The following is a 16,561-nucleotide window of genomic DNA, read 5'->3' as shown; positions in this document are numbered from 1 at the left end:
AGCCCCACCTGGGGCCGGACTAATAGAGCATGTCTGGGATAATCAACCCAAGCTATAGACAGGCAGAAAAGCCTCATCTGTGATGTAGGACCACGCCCGCTCTCTTTGTACCGCTGCTTCTTTAAGTTACTGCTTTAACTGTTTAACTGAGACATCGCAGGTGGAGGTTCTGATCTGTTTCTGTGCTTCCTGTAGTGTGTGAACTTTGCCTCTTTGTTCAGAGGAGTGCTATAAAAAAAAAGTTAGTTCCTGCTTCCCTGCTAAGTCCGGACGCTTATCTGTAAACACACTGCACAAAGAGGGCATGACATTTTTGAGTGCATAAAAACATTTTAATATATGTATTTAATATGTGAGCGGTTACGGCAAGAAAGGAAGGAAGTCAGCGACTTGTTTGTTCCACTACTCTGCTTAAACACAAGTACTAAAAAGACAATTTGCTGCTCTTAAATAAAGTGATAACACACCAGCATACTTCTCTATTTTATTCATGTCAGCTTGTGAATGTTTAACCTTTAATCATACGAGCTTCTTCACAGGTCGTCATCGGACAAGAATCAAGGAAATCCCCCTCTATAATAAGAAAAGACCACATCTCTCAGGGTAAATAGATACTGCCCAAATTTAAAGGATTAAGTGTCTCTTCTACTTCTTAACATAAAAATATGCTAGTTTATCTGAGAAATCATCAACTTGTGACTAAAAACATGGATGTTTTTCTTAGTTTCTTTTCTTAGCCCACCAAAGAAAATAAAAGTCCATCATGTCATATCATCAGAACCCCCTAAAATCATCATTGTTGGGTGTATTAAATTGCGATATAAGCTAACATACACATGGCCCTCGACCCTCCAAACTTAGCTGCTCATACCGCATATGTTTGTCGTCGCCATGTGTCAATAAAAAGCAGCGGGAGCTAACATTTGCGTCAGATGACCTCTAACACAGCAGCAGAGGAGGAACAAGTGTTGCCTATTTGCAGCCTGCAGCACTGCACCCAATGTGGAGAGATATGGTCGAATAATGTCACAATCATGCCTCTTGTTTGTGTTTGAAGACACGCTGGATGTTTAAGAACGGTCAGGTGTTGACGTGCAGCCGATTGCAGGCTTTCTCTAGCAATGCCGAATGTAGCTCCCGGGTGGGTTGTTGCCATGGAAATCCACAGCAGACCCCGTGTTTGTCTCCGCCTGCGAGTGATAGAAAGATAATTGACTCTGTGGAAAAGCCAGCCACTACCTGCAGCTCATATATAACACAGATAACAAGAGGACACTTGCTGAATGAGCTATACGGATATGTGGCTGTTAATTTCTCCCGAACAATAGAGCTAGTGATCTGAGTGAGTCTGCAGCCCACAGCTAGTGGCACTGTGAGGCTGTACCAAGGACAATGCCAACACAGTAATGGGTAGTAGATGTAATGCTTAGTACGTGACCATGCTATGGTTTGCTCATTAGAAGCTAGAGCTAATTAGTACAATCGTTTGAAGGTATTTCAGGTGTTTGTTCGTCACCTCATTGTGGTGCCATGCCATTGTTCAGACAGCCCATTGTTTTGAAACCTCAAAAGTCCAAAACCGAAAGCATGTTTGTCAAACAGTTCAATCAGTTAAGTTAGTTTCAGAACAATGTACTTATTTTGACCCAAACTATGAACCTAACCAAGCAGTTTTGACGTCTAAATCTAACCAAACTGTAACTATTTCACCATGTATTCATTATTGTTACCAAAAACCCAAAGAAAAACCCAACGGAGAGTGTATTTTTTTGAAAAATTAGCCTTTGATGGGTCCAATAGGACTTTTTCAAAGGGTTCGGAAAACAATGAGCAACCCTCTTGTAGGTTAGTTAGCAACGGACACACCAACCGAGTCTTCCATTTGTCTGAAACCCCAGTAATTCGAAAATATCCAACTGGACTGAAAGCCTGTTTGTCCAACAGTTCCATCAGTTAAGTTAGTTTCGGAACAATGGGCGTTTTCAAGGGCTAATGTACTTATTTTGACCCAAACTATGAACCTAACCAAGCAGTTTTGACGTCTAAATCTAACCAAACTGCAACTATTTCACCATGTATTCACTATTGTTACCAATAACACAAAGAAAAACCCAACGGAGAGTGTATTTTTGCCTTCGATGGGTCCAATGGGACTTTTCTGGGAGGGTTCAGAACAATGGGCAGCCCTCTTATAGCTTAGCTAGCAACAGACACACCAACCAAATGTGATTGTGTGTCCAGCTTAGCCTCTGAATGAACTCAGAGAATCTGAATCTTTCTATTATCGCCCTCGGGGCATATGACAATGACTCTTCTAGTATTTCTCACAATAAATGACAATGTTGACGTGGCGATGGCGCAACAGGAGACATTGAAAGTTCACCACAGTCGGGAGGATTTAACCTCTTGGCATCATGGATATCTGCACCCACCATCCATCCAATATTTACCAAGCGTCTGACTGACAGACTAACCAACACTTCAGTGTTTGTAGCCACATACTAACCACCACTTCTAGTCACTTTTAGTCCATCAGGGACAAGCCGAGCCTGCTAATGGAGCTCCAACAAAGGAGCACATGGATTTGGTAACCATTAGTCATCAATCCCCCAGTTAATCAGGCCACTTTCAAAGACATGCCTTCAGTGGAGACAAGAGGCTGCAGGGGACAGATGGCCGAATATGTCCGCACACAGGCGACTGGGCAGAATGTGCTGCGTTCATAATCTCCTGAGCATTCGAGGCACGCCAACAGGACAGGTTTAATGATGATCGCCTGCCAGGGAGAAGCAGTCGCCATGAGGATAGCGAGTATCCAACCGCCCAACACCAGGAAGTGACTCAGCAGCAGCTGTTGCCATGGGTTACCAGGCAGGACACACAATGGATGTCGACAGGCTTGGTGCTGACACATCTCCCTCCCCCTCCCCTTCTCCTTCTCCTTATACCAACCCCCCCCTTCATTTGGACAGTGACTCCACCCCATCTGCTGCTCCACCTAAAATCCTCCATCACTTTCGAGGGGGGAGCTCGTGCTGGTGTGTGGAACCATGCAGCATGCAGAGGAGAGACAGGGAGGGAGAAAATGGGAGATGGGAGGTGTTAATCCCATCTGAGGGAGGTTGTGAGGCTGCACATCCACCCTTCCTCCTCCTCCTCCTCCTCCACCTCCACACAGATTAATGCCTTATTAAGAGCAACTGACTTAACACCAATCCACTTACACTAACATAGAAGATCTGCCGACGATTACGTAGCCTGAGATGAATCTCGCCATCGGCCTGGGAAGGACTTTGATAACGCTTTCTCTCTTCAACACAACACTGTGTTCATGCACCACAGGGAACACCTACAAAGATCCATCGGACTTGCTTAGAAATGTTGATTTATCGCCCAACGTGATCACATCGATTAATTAAAAGCTGCTACCGTTAGATGTAGGTACTGCAGGAAATGTCAGCTACGTCATGCTAATGTCATTACAGCTTCGTCTGCGGTGGCTAATTGAGGACGAAGGGTTCAGTAAATCTCCTGCTGAGGATACACCCTGTACTCTGGGTCACTGAACACTGTCCCTTAAGCCACTGCTCGCCAATGCATCAACCCAGATAAAAGACACATGAGCGATGTTACGGATTCTTTTAAATGTTCATCAAGTCGTCTTTGCTACCTTCAGTTTAGTTTCCTCAGTAGTCTACGTGTTGCAGGATTATTTTGCTCCATAGCTCGAGTTCCTCTGCACTAATCACTGGTTTTAAAGTGAGCTTTTGGACTGACAGTGGTGATCATAACTTCTTCAAGAAAAACCCTTCATGACAGGTTGTTTTCCTGGCCTCTCTCTCTTTCTACACCCACACAGGGATACAAACTTGCTGGTTAAATCCCTGCAAGTTTAAGCCTTTCAATCTCCTTCGTCAAGTGACGCTAAAGGACTGTTTGGTACTTCTTGACTCTTATGATGGTTGCGTGGATTTGTGTTGTCAGCGTCAGAAAAAGCACTCTGTAGTACGATTCTTTAGTAACAAATTCTTTTTTATTACAACATTTCACGGTTTTCCATTTCTGGTAATGGTTTTGTGGCAGATTAACATGACTGCTGGAACTCCAAAGAATTTTGATCTACCTTTCAAAGCAAACACATTGGATCAATTACTGGTATGTTTTGTTGGTTTCCTTTTCCTCATTTGAGACAATTCAAAGACAAAGATTATCCTGAATCACTCTATGAAAGGGCGTTACAATTTAACCGTAAATAAAAAGGTCCATTTGAGCATCTCCCAGATCTAGATGGAATCCGTTACACTTTTTTATCCTTGTGTACATACAAAAAAAAACAAAAAAACATTGTGATAGACAACAGTATCATTTTTTTGGGGCATTTACATTTTGGCCAGCGTACAAACAAAGTTGTGCATTTTCCGAAAATTAGAAGACGAAAAAACTGAAAAAAAAAAAAAGCTTGACGCCTCAGCTTTGGCGCAAAAGCAGCCACACAGGAAGATGGGTGTCGGTGGTGAGACGATGATGAGCTTCCTGGGACGAAGGCCACGCCCTCGTCGCTTCGGCCTCTCTCTGCTGCACGTTGATTGATGGTCGGTGGTTTTCAAGGTGTTGAAAGAAGAGACGTGCACCTTTCTGCAGCCCCCTCCCTTCCCCTTTCGACTTCAACAAACAAATCCTCCTCATCTCCCCTCAACGGAAAGACAAGCGTGAACGTGGTTAAGGTGGTAATCGTCGAAGGGATGGGGCTGACCGCCCTGACGAAGGCATCATCCGTCCGCAGGCTGTGCAGCTTGGTTATTGTTGTCGTTTCATAATTTCAGTTACAAGGTTATACAGCTAAAAGAAGTGACTGAAAACAAGGCAATGCGGGAGGAGGGGGTGTACAGTGCATGACGGGAGGGTGGGCCTTCACGAGGTGTCCGCCTTCTCCTGTTCGATGACTGCGAAGGAGGACAGAGAGGAAAGAGGATGTGAGACTTCAGGACGAACACCAGATTTTACTGATCATTTTGAAGCATTGGAAATGTTGCAGGGTCTTACTTTCTTTTGTAGGAAGGGGATTCTTCTCCTGCGTCTCTGTCTTCTTCAGCTTGGACTTGTCGAAGCTGGTCACCTCTGAAATGTCGGGCTTGTCGCTCATGGTTGCAGATCTGTGAAATAAAAAAAAAGAAGTTTAACTCCCAGTGGTATCAACAAAGATCCTGCAGCATATTAGAAAAAGAAGAAGAAGAATTAGGCACCTGAGCATGTGGCTCATGCCTGACTTTTTTTTTTTTTTTTTAAATCAGCTGAAGGGCGTTGCCTAAAAATCTCAGTTCAACTCTCCATGCGCAACCGCAGACTACTTTTTCAGCTCTAATGTGCGCGGCTGCGTCCGCCTTCTTTTGTTCAATGCCTCAACGTGATTTGACTGCCATCCATCCCCGTTATCCAACACACACACACACACACACACACACACACACACACACACACACACACACACACACACACACACACACAACCCTGGGGAAGGCTGCTCCAGACAATGAAGCCAATCCATGGCGTTCAAACCCGATATTTACATAACAATAGGAGTTCCCATGCCGGGCAGACCGAGAGAAAAAATATGTGGAAAAAAGAAGAAAGGGCGCATGTGTGTGAAATCATATAAATATAAATAAAAATGATTTAATCTACAGGTTAGTGTTGATTTGTGTGCGGGGGGTTTTTCCACATGGAGGCTGAGCGACATCCGCATATTCACTTGTCACGTACTTCCCCCCCCTTGGGGGGTAATCTGAAGGAACCACCGCCCAGATTGGCATAACGCGCATTTCCTCTGGCTCCTAAAATCCCAGTTTATCTCCAGAGAGTCAAAAAATATGCTAAAAAAAACACAACACACAAACAAACACACACCCGGCATGCGTGTGCAGCCTTATAACGCATCATTGAGCTCGCCCACAGATGGATGGCAACAAAGGAAACCGGCTGATGTGTGCGCTCGGTACAAAAGACACGGCACACATGAACCCCCTGCCGTCACATCACACAAAAAAACACAAAAACACGCTTCTAACGCGTAAAAACGCAAAAAATAAATAAATAAATCATCTTTTGTGGCCGCTTATCTATTTGGCACATCCTCTCCCTGCGCATGGATCACATCCCTCACGTTCGTCTCTAACAGCTCCACATAATAAAGCAAAAACTGTAGAAATTATTTGCTGAATGGGGGAGCTTACCAAGGAGTCGTCTGGCGGCTGGAAGATCTCTGGTCGGTTGCGTTGCAGCAGTAGTGGCGCGTCTTTGCGCAAGGATTAGATATAGTCAGAAATATGCTAATGATGTCTGACATCACCAGCTCCCTTCCTCCGTGTCCCCCTGCTGGACAGACACACACACTTCACCCTCATGCTGAAAACCAAAACCCCTGAAAAGAGCCTCATATCATCACCATCCAGAGGAATGAAGTGTAGGTAAATAAATCTGATGAGTTTACGCGCCCTAAAGTGGCCACACGGTGCCAAAAGGTGAACTCCAACCTGTGATGTTGGAGCTGTTTTACACCAGCATGGAGTCCCTACACGCCTCTGTTTATGATCACTGTGACATTTAGAGCTTTAAAGCACATCAGTTCAGCTGGATTTTATGTGAAAAATGTGACTTTAATGGCAGATTAGAGCTCATTGCTTTTATCTGTGTGCAGCTGCTCAGGACAGGCTGCGCGTTCATGGAGAAACAGCTCCACCTGGTGGAGGTTTAACGTCGACTCGACCAAATATCAGCTGATGAAAGGAGGTTTTTCAGTAGTTTGGACTCAGATTAAAGATTAAAATGTGTCTAAATGTTACAACATTTCAGTTTTAACCCTCCCAGAGATTTTGAGTTGAAGTCCAACTGTCCAAAACAATTTTAAGCCTGTGCCCCCAAAAGATCATCCGATAATTCATGACCGGAGAAGAACTCTGATCATTTAACTTCACGGAGGCTCAGACAGTTATTTAAATAATATACACTGACTGGAAACTTTATTATTAGTGTCATCAAATGCAAGAACGCTGACATAAATTCAACTTTACAAAGATTACATCACCGACAGAGAGAAATTAATTTAACTTTTATGCTTAGTGCTGAGGTTTGCAGGTGTTTCTGATTATAGACATGAGAGAATATATAATGTACTCCTGTACAACAACTACAACCTCAATAATAAACAATACTTAAATGAATTCCTCTCCGCCGGTGTCAACAGAGCTTCATGAAGTTTTAAAATGGGGAAACAGCTGGCTGATAATTATAGTGGAGAAAAGTAGCAGAGAAACAGCTGGCTGATAATTATAGTGGAGAAAAGTAGCAGAAAATTGAAATACTCAAGTACAAGTACCTCAAAACTGCTGCAGTACATGAAGTAATCTAACAAAACAAACCACCCTTTCTTAATTCTTTGCATAAAGTCCACTTACTGCAGCTTCCAGCCACATTTTAGATATTGTCAAGCTCAGATTATTAAAATCAGAAACCTAAAATGAGCTGTCGTACCCTTTTATTCATCACGTTTCTACTTCTTTAGTGTTAATCAGGTTGTGTGCTTTCCTCTGTGGCTCTGCAGCAGCTGAGCAAACAACCCCGATGATGTCAATGTGATGTCATCAGTGTCATCTCAGCTTGATGACAGAGCGTCACATGACAAACCCGGAGGATGCTGCAAGCAGAGGAGGCGAGGCAGTCTGTGTTTGATAAACCGAGACTTCCCGATGTCAGTCACCATTTTAAACCTCATCTGTGCATCGTCACGCCACTGCTATGAGTCATGGACGCTGTAAAGACTTTCAGAAATCCTTCAAGACGGAGCGGCGAGAGGAGACGAGACACAAGAAAAGACATCAGCACATATCAGAAAAGCAAAGAGAAGCAGGACAGCATGTCTGTAAGCCATTGTCAAAGCTTTATTGTCAAAGAAACAACTTGAAGTGTTACTCATATATATAAAAAAAAGAAAATTAAATCATGTTTTTCCACCTTCAGGCAGACAGTGAAAGCTGCCTCGTCGGCTCTAAAGTGATCACGGTTCAATTCTTAACACTTGAAAAATCAAGCTTTGGGCTCAATTTGTTTCATGACCTTTTACGTACACGGGGTCGATCGCCCGTTACACCTCGTATTCGACACTCTTAAAAATCAACAACAGACAGTTCGGGAAAGTTGTCACTAAATGTTACGACAGAGCAGCTTATTTATCTCGGGGAGGAATGATGACAGTGCGGAGGTAAAAGACGCGTCGGCACATTCACGAGGCTCGCTACAAAAAAAACCCTGAATAAGTGAGTTTGTTCTCGGACTTCACTCCTGTTTAACACTTTAAACCACCGTCTGCGGCCTGATGACGGCACCATACCATTACAATCAATATTAGCGTTAGCTACTGAGGTTAGGCACTGTTATTTTAATTATTTTAGCAGTTAGAGCAAACGTTAGGGGAGGAAAGGTGCACGTTTATCACATTTTTAATGACTTTTTTTTATTACTTTGTGAAGCAGAAAATCTCTAAATCACATGACAAAGTGGAATGCTTCATTTAGAGTTCAATATGAGGTACAAATAATACAGGAATGTTACATGATTGACCCCGTTGGTTAAAGTGAAGGCCAGGCGTCGGGTGTTCAAGGTTGGCAAGAGTGAAACTGGGAAAAATAAACAGATATTTATAAATACAAACTTGGTTTTCTGCAATAAAAGTGATGTTTCGCCTCCGGTCTCCTGCGCCCTCTCGCGTTCTTTACAAAGGTACGTGGCTGAAGAGGTAGGACACCGACTCGCCGTTGTGGGTTCTCCTGATCGCCTCCGCCAAGATCATGGAGATGTCTATGACCTGGAGGAAACAAACATATAAACCTGCTCGTTCAGTCGGCTGGAACGCCTCGAGGAGTGACGCGAGTTTGCGTTGATGTGACGTGTACCTGTATTTTCGGGCACGCCTTCATCTTCTCCTCCTGTGGGATGGTGTTGGTCACCACCACGGCCTCGAACGGGGCGCTGTTTATGCGAGTGATCGCAGGGCCGGAGAAGATGCCGTGCGTGAGGATGGCGTAGACCTTTACAGCGCCGGCATCGATCAGTCTGGAAGAAGACATAAAAATCTGTGAATGCAACTTCACTTTGTGTGAAGAGAGACAGAAGATTGAAATGAGACCGACTTGTCGGCTGCGTGGCAGATGGTGCCGCAGGTGTCGGCCATGTCGTCGACCAGGATGGCCACGCGGTCCTTGACGTCACCGACCAGCACCATGCGGTCCACTTCGTTGGCCTTCTTCCTCTCCTTGTGGATGAGGGCGAAGTCCACGTTGAGCCGGTCCGCGATGGACGTCACGCTGGACAAAGAACAGGAAGAACGTTGAATGCGAAGCTCGTCTAACAGTGTCGAGCTCTGCACGCTGACACGATCTCTGACGTCTTACCGTTTCGCTCCACCGGCATCTGGAGACACGATGATACAGTTTTTCCACTCTGGGATATTTTCTCGGATCCACTGCAGAACGGCAGGCTCTGCATAAAGGTTGTCTACGGCGATGTCGAAAAAGCCCTTTGAAAAACACAACGGCACAAAGTTAGTCAGCAGCCAGTGGATTAAAATCACAAGTGTGCAGCACAACATTTAATCCAGACATCCAAAACATCTTGTCTCCTTCAGGTGAGATAACTTTTCCTCATCCTGTCATTTTAAAACTCCCAAACATTGAAAGATGCATCTGCAGTGAGCTACTCTTAAAGACAAACGAATTAAAGATAAACACGTATATCTAATAGATTCAGCGACAGACATTAAACTCTTGGTACTGACCTGGATCTGTGAGGCGTGGAGGTCCATGGTGATGATGTGGTCGGCGCCAGCCACAGACAACATGTTTGCCACCAGCTTGGCTGATATGGGTGCTCGACTCTGGGACAAGCATGAAGACACAGTCGCTTGAGGTGAGTAAGTGGGGAAAAAATATATTATAGCTTTAAACTAATGGAGGTGACAAACACACAGGAAGGTTTTCCCTTCGTCATTTTCACGCAAAGCAAATCATGAGAATCGTTTTAGGCGAGCCTGTCACAGCGTTTTGTGGTCGGACTGTTTGCTAAAGAAAAGCCAACACTGTGTCGACGTGCACGGCGGGCGGCGGCCTGCAGCTTGTTGACAAAACACTCGACTACCTGGAGACGGCGGCTGAGCTGTGAGCGCTAGAGTTTGGTGACGTCAGAGCTCTTCCACGTAAAAATCTGTAACCTTCGAGTCGACATGTGGGTGAGGAAGTGTTTGCAGAGCTTTAACCTTCACACGTTGCAGCCTCGCGACAATTTGCTGCTGTAACTACATCAACAACTGAGGCAACACAAGGCAACGATTTACAAGATGAGCGGGTTGCGTGGAGCAGTTTCTCGGCCTGTTGAACGTCTGACATGTTGCAGGAAGATCACACGTCAACCTGCAGATATAAAGCTGCTCATATAGTTGTTGTGAGATTAAGAGTCTGCAGACGGACAGTACGGAGCCCTGTCTTTAATTTAGAGACATTTCCGTGGGCGTACTTCTGCATTAAGTCCAATATTTCGCTGTGATCATCATTTTCTGGCCACAGTTGAAGCAGCTGTACTTCTTTAGAAAGAGGTGTCGAGGTTTTGACTGTTAAATGTCCGTGTGTCTACCTTGTCCTTCTTGTCCTGCCGGGCGTACGGGAAGCAGGGAATGACGGCGGTGACGCGGGACGACGAGGCGATCTTGCAGGCGTTGATCATGATCAGCAGCTCCATCAGGTTGTCGTTAATTTCGCCGCAGCCGCTCTGCACGATGTAGACGTCCTCGCCGCGCACGCTCTCCCCGATCTCCACGCTGTTGGGACGACAAAGACAGAGCAGACGTGAACATTTTGCACAGATTAAAAAGGTCAGGAAACATTTATGAGCAGTGAGTGTTCACACGCTGAGTCACGACAGAGCTGCCTCGAATGTCGAGGAACAAGTTTGGGCCGACACTCATGTGAGGATGATACGCTGCCAACCTCCTGCAGACTGAAAGCATGCGAGTGAAAAATTCCCCTGCGGGACACGACGTGGTCGCCCCGGGGCCTCCGTCATGTGATCACTGGACATGTACAGTTGGGAGGAAAAGGTGAAAGTTTGTGCGGTCACAAGGCCTCAGTAAGTGAGTCACTGCAAGTAAACGCTCCCACTCAAAAAAAGTTACAATTTCCAGGCTCGAAATGAAACATTCAGAACAAGGACTGCAGCTTCCAGTCGTAGTTTCATCACGAAACGTCAGATTAAAGTCAAAAGGTGACATCTTTAAACGTTAAAAACACAAATTCAGTTTGCAAAACGGACACCACCATCTGCAACGACAGCTCGGAGCAGAAACTGCTCTACAACTTGCATGAGCACCATGAATCTGCGTTCAGACATTCAGCATGAACAGCTGACACCTCGAGAAAAACATTTCCTGTCACCTAATATCAGCCGGCAAGGTGAGAAAACAGCAGAAAGCGACATACAGATATGCGGGGATCAATATCAGGCGGGTTAATCGGTTCTCGGTTCTCTTGCGGTTCTGAAAGGAAGAAAGATCTTTCAGAAGACGACGAGCACGTCGTGAAAAGTTGATATTTGTGTCAGAGTGCAGATAAATCTCCGGCCTGCTAAAGGAAAGTTTCTATCACTCAGATCGGTCAAACGTCACTCCCCTCCTTAGTCCTTGACCTCTGCGAGTCAGCCTGTGAGCTGTGAGAAGAAACTGTTATTGCCACGTCGTTCTCACCTCCCTGTTAGTCGGCGAGGATGAGAAAATAATCTTTGTTTTGTACTTTGTGTCGCCCAAACAGCCGCATTCCCTAGAGAGAAACCTCAGCGCGGATTAATCCCTGGACTTTTTTCCAGAGAGGGTCTGGAAGAGGTCAAGATGAGTTTAGAAGCTGATCAGAGGAAATAGGTGGACGCTTTTATCCGGAGTGACGTGGCCTGAAATCCAACTCTGGGTCGTGCATTAATGCAAATGCACGCTCACAAACAGAGGAAAGTGCACTCAGACAAACAGGGTGGTGTCGGGTTTAAAGTCCTGCAGCACGAAGCATGAAGGTCGTCCTGCAAGTTGCAGAAGAGTTCAAACAAGCACGCGTGACCTCAGCGAGCGCCGTCCGAAGCCGGGCTGCTGTAAAAAGTCCTTTGTGATGCTAATATTCAACGAGACCGGCCGCCAGCGTGCGGTCGCTCATTCAACCTGGAAATGAGCACAAATGAAGTGCATGTGATTTAAAGCACCGGGCGAGTTAACTAACTACAACACAGGCAGCAATGAGAGCTACACACAAGGTTTAACTGTGGAGGGCTGCAACATTTAAAACATCTGCTGGGATTAAATTATTTTATCACCTTTAACCTGTTTAAATCCATTATCGGACATGCTTACTATGCTTATTTTCGGCTATAACTGCACAACAACGGCACGTAAACCGATGTTTAATGAAGTGTACTAATACTACTAATAATAATAAAGTTATCATAGTTCAAACTAATGTCTGTGTACGTTTATTTCATAATATAAACAAGTTTTTAAGGGGCTAACGGTCTCCAGCTAACTAGCCTTAAGGTGTCACGTCCACTTTTGCACCCGTAACAATCTGTCCCCCCCTTCAAAACGGAGCTTTTCTTGATCGTTTTTAAACATTTTAACGGGGCAATAAAACAAAACATCAACCTTTTATTATTCCACATAGTTCAAACTAACGTCTGTGCACGTTAATAAGTCATAACCAGCAGATTCAGGGGTACAGTTTAGCTAAAGGTGAGGTGTCACGTCAAATGTTGCACCCGTAACATTCTGTTCCCTCCTCGAAACGGAGCTTTTCTCGCTCATTTTTTAACATTTGAACACAAGCAGCCACTATTTAATATATATAAAGTTATTCCACATAGTTCAAACGAATGTTTGTGTACGTTTATTTAATAATATAAACAAGTTTAAAGGCAACGGTCTCCAGCTAACCAGCTAAGGGGCGTTAAGGTGTCACGTCCAATTTCGCACCCGTAACAATCTGTCCCCCCCCTTCAAAACGGAGCTGATCATTTTAAAACATTTTAACGGGGCATTAAAACAAAACATCAACCTTTTATTATTCCACATAGTTCAAACTAACGTCTGTGTACGTTTATAAGTCATAACCAGCAGATTCAGGGGTACAGTTTAGCTAAAGGTGAGGGACGTCAAAGGTGTCACGTCAAATCTTGCACCCGTAACATTCTGTTCCCTCCTCAAAACGGAGCTTTTCTCGCTCGTTTTTTAACATTTTAACACAAGCAGCCATTATTTAATATATAAAAAGTTATTCCACAGAGTTCAAACTAATGTCTGTGTACGTTAATTTAATAATATAAACAAGTTTTAAGGCAACGGTCTCCAGCTAGCTAGCTAGGTGAGTGACGTTAAGGTGTCACGTCCAATTTCGCACCCGTAGCAATCTGTCCCCCCTACAAAACGGAGCTCGTTTTTAGCATTTTAACAGGTGAATAACACAAGCAGCCAGCATTTAATATATGTATAAAGTTATCATAGTTCAAACTAATGTCTGTGTGCGTTTATTTAATAATGTAAACAAGTTTTAAAGGGCTACAGTGAGCCAACGGTTTCCAGCTAACCAGCTAAGGGGCGTTAAGGTGTCACGTCCAATTTCGCACCCGTAACAATCTGTCCCCCCCTTCAAAACGGACCTTTTCTTGATCATTTTTAAACATAACGGGGCAATAAGACAAAACATCAACCTTGTATTATTCCACATAGTTCAAACTAATGTATGTGTGCGTTTATTTAATAATAAACAAGTTTAAAAGGGCTACAGCGAGCCAACGGTCTCCAGCTAACTAACTAGCTAGGTAGGTAGGAAAGGGGCGTTAAGGTGTCACGTCCAATTTCGCACCCGTAGCAATTTGTCCCCCTTCAAAACGGAGCTGATCATTTTAAAACATTTTGACTAAAATAAGGAGCCACCGTTTAATGTATATAAAGTTGTTCCACAGAGTTCAAACTAATGTCTGTGTACGTTTATTGAATAGCATGCACAAGTTTCGAGCTAGGTGTTACGTCAAATGTCGCACCCGTAGCAATCTGTCCCCCCCTTCAAAACGTAGCTTTTCTTGCCTTTTTTATTTTATTTATTTTTTTATTATTTAGCAAGCAGCCACGACGTCACACGTAATTTAAACTCACATATTAAAGTAAAAAAAAAAACGTGTATTTTTTTTTTGGCCCAGCATTTTTAGCGTTAGCGTAGTTAGCACGATACGCAGCGGAGTTACGTAATTTCACTATTTACTACTACGTGACTTTAACCGCAGCACAAACACGCTACGCACATCGCGGAGGACACATAAGCGTTAGCCGGGCTGTCCGATAAAGGACACACTGGAATTAGCCCGCTAGCCCGGTGTGTTTACATGTGGCCACACGGGTCACGTGTGGACAAGTAAACTATTGTTAGCTTCGAGCTAACCTGCCCACATGTGAGGCAAACACACACACACGTTTTAAATAAAGACAAACACACACATGGAGACACAAACCGCTCACCATGTCTCCTGGTTGCTGAATTTCTTCGTGATCACCTTCCCCAGATCCAGCCCGAGCCGATCGGCCACTTTCTGGGACAGGTCGTGGTGGGAGCTCCCGCTAAAAAGCACGATGTTCGGCATGTCCGAGGAGGGAGAGAAAGGTGCAAACCTTCGGAGGAGTGGAAAAGAAAAGCAGGGTGAAGAAAGAAAGACGGAAGGGTCGTGAAAAACCGGGAAAGTTGGTCGCTAATGTTGCAGCCTGAGCATCGCACTGGTGCAGCGCTGGGACAGTGGGCAGAGAGGAAATATCAGGTCAGTGTTTGCACGGTAAAAGGGAAGTGCTGCGCGCTCATTGGACAGAGACGGTGACACATCAACACCTACTACCTGCTGCAAGCGTGTTCCTGCATTAATACCTGCTGCTGCGTGCACATGCATGCACTTTAAATATGCACAGAGACATTAAACATTTGCAGAGGGTTCAAATATGTACAGGGGTTTTAAAAATGTGCATGACAAAGAGATATATGACAATATAGCAAGATAAAAATGTCCAATAAACTGATTATTTATTAAATATAACTCATTATAAGAGGAAGCAAAGCAGCCATGTGTTATGTTTCCTTTTTAAATTGGCTTATTTGTTAATTAAATTAATATTTTTGTATTCATGTGACCCTCTACATGCCTACAGCAATAAAAAAAGACTAAATTTATCAATTTTTAGCTGTTTTTCTGCATCTTTTATTATAATAAAGCACATTCGGACAAACAAAACGAGCTGTACATGCATATGCATGCACTTTAAATATGCACAGAGACATTAAACATTTGCAGAGGGTTTAAATATGTACAGGGGCGTTAAAAATGTGCATAGAAAATAAATATATAACTGTGTTAAGAAGTTAAGACTATATAAAAAATAGAAAGTGATAAAAATATGACAATATAGCAACATAAAAATGTCCAATAAACTGATTATTTATTGAATATAACTCATTATAAGAGGAAGAAAAGCAGCCATGTGTTATATTTCCTTTTTAAATTGGTTTATTTGTTAATTAAATTAATATTTTTGTATTCATGTGACCCTCTACATGCCTACAGCAATAAAAAAAGACTAAATTTATCAATTTTTAGCTGTTTTTCTGCATCTTTTATGATAATAAAGCACATTCGGACAAACAAAACGAGCTGTACATGCATATGCATGCACTTTAAATATGCACAGAGACATTAAACATTTGCAGAGGGTTTAAATATGTACAGGGGTGTTAAAAATGTGCATAGAAAATAAATATATAACTGTGTTAAGAAGTTAAGACTATATAGAAAATAGAAAGTGATAAAAATATGACAATATAAGAACTCTAACAACATAAAAATGTCCAATAAACTTATTATTTATTAAATATAACTCATTATAAGAAGAAGCAAAGCAGCCATATGTTAGAAAAATTGGTTTATTTGTTAATTAAATTGTTTTTCCATGTTTTTGACATATTTTTGTATTCTTGTGACCCTCAATCTCTCAAAAAAAGACTAAATTTCTCCATTTTTAGCTGTTTTTCTTCATCTTTTATGATAATAAAGCACATTCGGACAAACAAAACAAGCTGTTTTTGCATGCATGCTTGTAAATAATGCCTCAGCAGTGTTTGCATGTCGTCGACACTGCTCCAATTTTAATAAAAAAACAACATTTGCATGTCGTCGACACTGCTCCAATTTTAATAAAAAAACAACAACAAAAAAATGGTTTTTTTCGTCTTTTATGGTAACGTGACATGAATGTTTGTTTTAATTTGAATTTTTCCACCTTTTTGTGCCGTTTTGTTGAGGGCGAGGTCGCCTGACAGCTGCTGCTTCTTCTTTGGAGTTTGACATAATCCAACAGAAATTGGTTCCCGTAATTCGATTTTCCACTCAGCCTGAAGTCAGCTGAGACTTCATGCCTCTCGTCTTTCGTTTCAGTCGTGACATACTTTCTCTCTTT

The 16,561-nt window shown here is 43.3% G+C and overlaps 2 protein-coding genes across 3 annotated transcripts; both read right to left on the bottom strand.

The window, feature by feature from the left end:
- Nucleotides 1-4,011: 4,011 nt before the first annotated feature.
- Nucleotides 4,012-6,386, bottom strand: LOC104935059 (thymosin beta 4 X-linked). The gene is made up of 3 exons (XM_010750848.3): nt 6,231-6,386; nt 5,044-5,153; nt 4,012-4,943 (listed from the first exon to the last, which is right to left on the bottom strand). The coding sequence occupies exons 2-3, from the start codon at nt 5,141-5,143 to the stop codon at nt 4,912-4,914; spliced, it is 132 nt and encodes a 43-aa protein (XP_010749150.1). The 5' UTR covers nt 5,144-5,153; nt 6,231-6,386; the 3' UTR covers nt 4,012-4,911.
- Nucleotides 6,387-7,912: 1,526 nt separating this feature from the next.
- On the bottom strand, nt 7,913-14,924 carry LOC104935058 (ribose-phosphate pyrophosphokinase 2). Of its 2 annotated transcripts, XM_010750846.3 has the most exons (7): nt 14,585-14,924; nt 10,678-10,861; nt 9,827-9,925; nt 9,444-9,568; nt 9,183-9,356; nt 8,946-9,105; nt 7,913-8,857 (listed from the first exon to the last, which is right to left on the bottom strand). In XM_010750846.3, exons 1-7 carry the CDS (start codon nt 14,704-14,706, stop codon nt 8,765-8,767), a joined length of 957 nt encoding a protein of 318 aa, XP_010749148.1. In that variant the 5' UTR covers nt 14,707-14,924; the 3' UTR covers nt 7,913-8,764. The 2 variants fall into 2 exon arrangements, with proteins under 2 accessions (XP_010749148.1, XP_027131890.1); XM_027276089.1 differs by lacking the exon at nt 14,585-14,924 and having other exon boundaries at nt 9,827-9,951; nt 10,678-10,815.
- Nucleotides 14,925-16,561: the final 1,637 nt, after the last annotated feature.

This window comes from Larimichthys crocea, unplaced genomic scaffold, assembly GCF_000972845.2.
Source record: "Larimichthys crocea isolate SSNF unplaced genomic scaffold, L_crocea_2.0 scaffold288, whole genome shotgun sequence".
Classification (NCBI taxonomy): Eukaryota; Metazoa; Chordata; class Actinopteri; family Sciaenidae; genus Larimichthys; species Larimichthys crocea.
Note: the sequence above shows the minus strand (reverse complement) of the source record. Positions and strands in the feature narration are given on the sequence as shown.